The sequence below is a fragment of the Branchiostoma belcheri genome, unplaced genomic scaffold, assembly GCF_001625305.1.
Source record: "Branchiostoma belcheri isolate BF01 breed outbred unplaced genomic scaffold, Haploidv18h27 scaffold3, whole genome shotgun sequence".
In the NCBI taxonomy this organism is placed as follows: Eukaryota; Metazoa; Chordata; class Leptocardii; order Amphioxiformes; family Branchiostomatidae; genus Branchiostoma; species Branchiostoma belcheri.
In genome coordinates, this window is record NW_017803909.1 from 4634404 (window position 1) to 4640971 (window position 6568).

The 6568-nt window shown below is 42.8% G+C and overlaps 2 protein-coding genes across 2 annotated transcripts in view; both read left to right on the forward strand.

The window, feature by feature from the left end:
- The window catches only part of LOC109473699 (E3 ubiquitin-protein ligase ZNRF2-like), a 17167-nt gene that overhangs the window by 5884 nt on the left and 4715 nt on the right, over positions 1-6568 (forward strand). The window lies entirely within an intron of this gene.
- The window catches only part of LOC109473376 (hydrocephalus-inducing protein homolog), an 8928-nt gene that overhangs the window by 184 nt on the left and 2176 nt on the right, over positions 1-6568 (forward strand). Inside the window, exons 2-16 of the mRNA XM_019773237.1 lie at positions 356-480; positions 702-1306; positions 1481-1623; positions 1808-1888; positions 2055-2122; positions 2283-2521; positions 2751-2851; positions 3110-3245; positions 3537-3701; positions 4177-4329; positions 4613-4851; positions 5050-5173; positions 5370-5470; positions 5597-5747; positions 6116-6253. Of these exons, the coding sequence (XP_019628796.1) occupies positions 356-480; positions 702-1306; positions 1481-1623; positions 1808-1888; positions 2055-2122; positions 2283-2521; positions 2751-2851; positions 3110-3245; positions 3537-3701; positions 4177-4329; positions 4613-4851; positions 5050-5173; positions 5370-5470; positions 5597-5747; positions 6116-6253 (2569 nt within the window). The remainder of the gene's footprint in view (positions 1-355; positions 481-701; positions 1307-1480; positions 1624-1807; positions 1889-2054; positions 2123-2282; positions 2522-2750; positions 2852-3109; positions 3246-3536; positions 3702-4176; positions 4330-4612; positions 4852-5049; positions 5174-5369; positions 5471-5596; positions 5748-6115; positions 6254-6568) is intronic.

Consider the following 6568-nt stretch of genomic DNA (forward strand, 5'->3'; position numbering starts at 1 on the left):
TCCCTGACTATGTCAACTTCTCTGCCTGGCCAGTCAAACACACGGCGACACAGACTCTCCTGGTCCGAAACATTGGCAACAAAGACGCCACCTTTTCTCTAGCTGCACAAAGGTAAAGAGTGCCAGGGTCTTGTTTGAAGGCAAACAGATGCAAGTGGTTGTTTTCCTTGTCATCCTATTGATACAGTTTGAGATTATTTTCAGGTAGTACTTTTTCTGTGCAAGCTCTTAAAAAATGAAATTTTTGTAACAATGCTCTACTGCAAATTTTTATATGAAAGGTCTGTGTGAATTAGTTCTTTAAAAGCTGGGATGTAGGAATATTTTGACCTGATTGTCTTGTTTGCTATGACAGACCCTTCAGTGTGAGTCCGGCCTGTGGTGTACTGCCTGTGGGAGAGAGCATGCAGGTGACAGTAGAGTTCACAGCTCCAACCACAGGGGACCACGTAGCAGACCTGGTGCTCACATATGACACAGGTAAGAGAAAACACACCACACTGGGAGAGTTGTTTAATCTGTGTACATCAACTGCTTAATGTAAGATTCAAATGTTTTTCTAGCTTATTTGATTATTTGCAAAGATGGGAATGATGTAGTATACCAAATCACAGTTCTGATATGATCTAAGATGCTTAAAACATTAATTTGTCGTATTGATGTATTTGGCTCTAAAAATAGATACATTCATCCCACCTCAGGTGAACAAATCTTTGTGGAGCTACACGGGGTTGCACTGAATGCAAACGTGCGGCTGGATAAGAGTTCTCTCCGCATTGAGAACACGTACATCTCCATGGCGAACCAACGAACAATCAACATCGTGAACCGCAGCGATGTCATCGTTCACTACCACTGGAAACTGTTTGCCACTGTGGAGGAGGAGAGTCAACAGAGAACCCACTACAGCTCAGAACTGTCTCACGAGGAGTCTGTGGAGAGAGAGCGCTTCCTGGAGGAGTGCATCACCGACCCCACTCTGAGAGACAAGATGTCCCTGTTGACGAGGACCTATGAGAACAGACGGAGGATCGTCTCAGGAGACAGCATGCTGTTCGCCGATGACGTCTACCAGATCGAGCCTCTGGAGGGGGAAATCTGGCCCAACCAATCAGCCGAGGTTTCTGTGATCTTTAAGCCGCAGGAGGCGAAGACGTATCAGCAGGTGGCGTACCTGGACATCACGGGCAGGGAGGCCCGTCTGCCGCTCAGACTACGGGGAGACGGAATCGGCCCAAACGTGCAGTTTTCCTTTGAGCAGCTGGACATGGGAAACATCTTTGTAGGGTCCATTCACACCTACGAGGTGAGAAACCTTGATATGTAGCCGGTACTTCATGCTGCTGTTATGTTCATCATCAAAATAACTTTTTACTCTGTTATTTTGGCCATTTATAGAAAATGTGATACATCTCATAAAAAACACTCTGTATAAATTCTTGAGGGTCTGACTGTTGTATATTCTTCCTGTTCCTCACAGGTTGTACTTGCCAACAAGGGTGACATCGATGCCATTTTCAGCATCCTTCCCAACAACACACATTTTGGCCTGTGCTTCACCTTCAACCCAACAGAGGGCATTGTTCTACCTGATGGACACCAGGCCATACAGATTACCTTCAGGTTTGTACTTATTACTGAATTACTCGTAGATTACAGTTTATGATTTAATTTATTTGTAACAATGGTGATATGTCATCGACAGATTTACTTGGTATATCTTAGATATCATAAAATGACTTTTCAGTGTGCTACTCAAATATTTTACAATACCGGTAATGTTGTGCTTTTGTTTTGTATCTTGTAGGTCTGCAACACTTGGTGACTTCCAGGAAGACTTCTATGTAGCCATTGATGGTTCCCCACATAGGCTGAAGCTGTCCTTCAGGTAAAGAGCAACTGTCTTAAAATCAATTATGTGACTTGATGGCATTGATGTCATGAGTATTCATGTGTTTGTAATGATTATGGAGAAGAAAGATCTCTGAGACACCTTTTTTGTCATTTCACACTGGTTACCAGACACTTCATTACCCGGGGCTTGTGTTTTACAGGGGATGTGTCATTGGACCCACATTCCATTTTGATGTTCCACGACTGAACTTTGGAGTTGTGTCTTATGGTAAGTAGTGCAGTATTACTGACAAGTACTTAGAGAAAAAACAGATTACATTGGAATCTCAAGTAAACAATTTAATCTATTTTGGCAGTGAAGTTTTCTGTACAACTTGATCACATTTGAGAGTAGATAAAAAGTAATATTTCTTGTTCTTCATCATCAGGTTTCCAGCACACCCAGACCTGTACCATAGTAAACACAGCCCTGGTGCCCATGACCTTCAGCCTTCATGTACCGGGAGACGGTACCGGGGAACGCAGCATTTGTAGTCTGTTGGACTTGGAGGAGGGAACTCACGCCAGCGACCATCATCCCAACCAAAGTGTGTCCACTGCACTGCAGGAATTCATCATTGTACCCTCCAGTGGAACTATCCCTGCACAGAGCCAAGTCAGGGTCCAGGTCAGTAACATGAGGGACTGGTGTGTTAGAACAGTGTTGGAATTAGTAAAAACTCATTTATGTGTATAAACTACCAGTTACAGCTGTGTTAAGCACAGAAAAAGGATCTTGTTATTCCGTTCATGATCAGTTTTAAATCTTTGCCTTGTTCCATACTAGCTTATAATTATATTTTGCTACATGTTAAGTCAAGTCAATAGTGTGTACTTATGCTTTGTTGTGTTCACAGGTGACCCTGGTGTCCAACACAGTGAAGAAATATGACTCCATGCTGGTGGTGGATGTACAGGGTGTAGGCCAGGGCATCCTCATGCTTCCCATAGTGGCCAAGTATGTATATTTTAAGAGATACATGTACTGCAAAAATGAACTTATTGATGGAATTTAACATTGTGAGCTTGCTTCAAACAAACAAAATTGCTAAAGAAATTATTAATGGTTTTCTCTTCAAATCGGACATTAGGAAATACATTAGATTTGTCGTATGATATCAATTACCTGGAGAAATCCTATATATATAACTGACTCATACATATACAGACTGCTGATACAGCATATGCTTAATAGTTGTGATGTTGTTTTCCACAGGTGTATAGTGCCAACCCTGGCTGTGGTGACTCCTATACTGGACTTTGGGCGCTGTTTCCTGGGCTTCCCTTATGAACACAGCATCAAGATCCTGAACGACACAGAACTGCCTGCTAAGTACGACATCATACCACAGGTCAGTCCAGGATACCATACAAATAACAAACATCCTATATCATTCTATATGCCTTCATCTGGACAATGTAAAGATTAATAGACATATGGTCCAGAACATAGGAAATATGATAAATGTTTAATGCATGGTGGTTTAAGAGTGAATGAATTGCATTTGATTAATCACCAAACAATGCAACAACATTTACTTTAAACTCAAAATCATTCCTAAAATAAATTATAGTCTTCCAATACACTTTCTGATAATGTGTAATCAGTATGTTCATGTCTGTTTTTTTGCCATTAACACCAGGCGGTGGATGATTCAAGCACCCTGACGTACCAGAGCTCCCAGTGGCGGGGGATTCTGCAGCCCCACACCGTGACAGAGATCCCCCTTACATGTACAGCACAGCAGCTCAACGAGGCTGAGGAAGTCGTGTACATCCACATCTTTGGCAGCCAGGACCCTCCTATGGTAATTTTCTTGGAGCTTTACATATGGTTAACCTTTGTACTGATTAGGTGACCTATTAGCACCAACAAAGCAAGAAAAAAAATCCAAACTAGAAAGGTAATCATGTTTACCTTCACATGGCCCAGCTCAACAAACTACTGTTTTGTTCATTCTTATTCAAACACACTCATGTATATGGTGACCATGCAGCCCCTCTTGAACTCAGTTCTGCAGGGCAATTGCAACAATATGTAACCCAATGCCAGTTACCATAGTGACAGAAGCCTGGTCCTGGTCATTGACCTTATTTGTTTGGAGAAAAAAAAGAAACAGAGCAAAAACAATATGTTTTCTAGGTAAACATAAATATGCTGGATTTCACATGCTGGATGTAATTTTACTTCTGCCAGCTTAATGATGTGTTCAAAATTGTAGCAGTTGACATGATCATACTTGATGATTCTGTTTTTAATAATGCTGTATTTGTGGTATACAGCAGGTGCATGTGTGCTGTGTGGGAGAGGGACCAGTGGTGCATGTGGCACCTACAGAGCTCGACTGGGGAGATATCCAGGTGCTGACAGATGTGCACAGGACCGTACAGCTGTCCAACGAGTCACTGATACCAGCACCCTTCTCTGCACAAATGGTCAGTATAGAAGATGTTGTGCTTTGCTCTGTCTTGATTGGTGTGACTGATGCAATATATTTGTATAGTAAAATAGACACAGTGCATGTAAATACATATGCAAAATGTAGCTGTAGAAAAGACTTTAGTAGCTACTCTCAAGGTCATGTCCCATGTCCATCTTACTAATTGCAGCAGCTATACGCATGCTCAGCTCGTACTTTGTAATTCCACAGGATGAACATTTTGACAACTTCACTATGTAGATACAGACAAGCCTGTTGTTTCCTCTCCTGCCCTACAGATGCGGCCGGGGTCTGTGTGGCGGGTTGAGCCACAGGAAGGCGTGATTCCTCCGGAGTCTGCCCAGGAGCTGGTCCTCACAGCACACCTGGACGACTGCATCAGGTTCAAGGACAAACTGTACATCCAGTACCCCAGCAGCCAGCCGCGTACCATCGTGGTCCAGGCCTACGGACACGGCACCACCATTGTAGCCAACTCTCCAATCACACCTGCCGTTCACCTGGGCCCACACTTCAGGTAAGTCACACAGCTGTCAGCTATTCTTCACTAGTGGCACTCCTGTGAAAATCCATCCCTCTCTATATCAGTGATGAGGTATTTCGATTTTAAGCATCAGGCATGTTTTACTTTTTTTATAATCCTGTGAAAGGTAGAAGTATGGTATGTGACAGCTACTGGCCATGGTGCTGATATAGTGCTGTTCTTGTGCTACAGTGACAGCCCCTGCCAGTACCACTTCCAGCTGACCAACAAGGGCCGGCGGCACCAGCAACTGTTCTGGCACACCGAGGGGTTCCCCATGTACCGCATCCGCAGGAACACTTCCAACAACAACCAGGTACAGCTCTGATAAATTCTCTTTGATGCATGCTCCTTTCCTATCATATACCATCTTCTTCCAGTCTTCTTATTGATTGTAACATTTGGTGTGCCTACTTCTGGAGTTTCATGGATATATAAATCAGGGGTGAATGAATAGATACATTTTTTTTCATGTCAAAAGTTGTACTTATGACACCTCCCCTCCCTGACAGAATGGTCCGACCAGTGAACCCATCTTCCACCTGAAACCCCACCGTATGGAGCTGAACCCGGGACAAACCATTGATGTCATGTTGGAGGGGCTGACAAAAAAGTAAGTTACATCTTAGCCATTTGTTTCACAAACGTTTGCATGTTAGCAATTTTATACCAAGCAAACACAACTGTTTACAATACATCCTTGAGATATCTAAAGAACTGTCATGTCTTGCCACCTCAGGCCCCAGATCTTGCGGGAGCGTATGTTGTGCCATGCTATCATTGGTCAGACCAGCGGGAAGGAGCACATCATGACGATGGACATCAATGTGGAGTTCATCGCTCCACTGCTGGATCTCTCCACTCGCAACATCAACTTCAGGATAGACAAAGTATGTTTCTCCTGCTGCAATACAATGTGACAATGTTTTATGTATGGTGTTGAAATAACTTATTTTATTCACATGGTTTAACCGGAGAGAGAGAGAGAAAGACAGAGAGAGAGGATTTGTGAGCATTAGATAGCAAGCACATAATGTGCTTATAAGATCCTTTGCTCAAGAACATAAAACATAAATACAGGTTGAAGTAACAAATACAAAATGTATAACGAACATAAAATGAAACTGACTTCTGATATTCCTTTATCACAGGTAGTGAATTTTAGGCTAGGAATTCTCTAGTGTACTTCCCTTAAAATATCTTATGTGTTTCTGTAATGTAGTAGCGGGTTGTTTAATGTCGTGTTGTATCTGTACAGAACCCAGAGGATGTGCTTGAGGTTCAGCACCAGCCCTTGGAGCTGAGGAACATGTCCTCCCTGCCCCTCACTGTGCTGCTGGATGTGGACCACCCCTTCTCCCTGCTGTTCTCTGATGGACGATGCATCACACATTCGGTAAATCACTTCTGTATTTCTGCTACTCTTTGTATGGTATTTTGTGATAGCAAGCTGAAAATGGGTAACATGCAGTATATGCAGAGAACAGTATACAAATGTAATATGGGAAGGATGCAAATTCAATCAATCAACCATGACAAAGATCGTCTTCGGGTTTTCAGTTACAGAATCACCGGTATTTCAGCACCAAGGAAATGGTCAGTAGCTATGATGAACAGGACAGTGACATGACAGGAAGTAGCTATCATAGAATGTAATTGCTAGCGCTTGCATTTACAAGTACCTTTCAGGACACAGTTGCTAACATCTGTT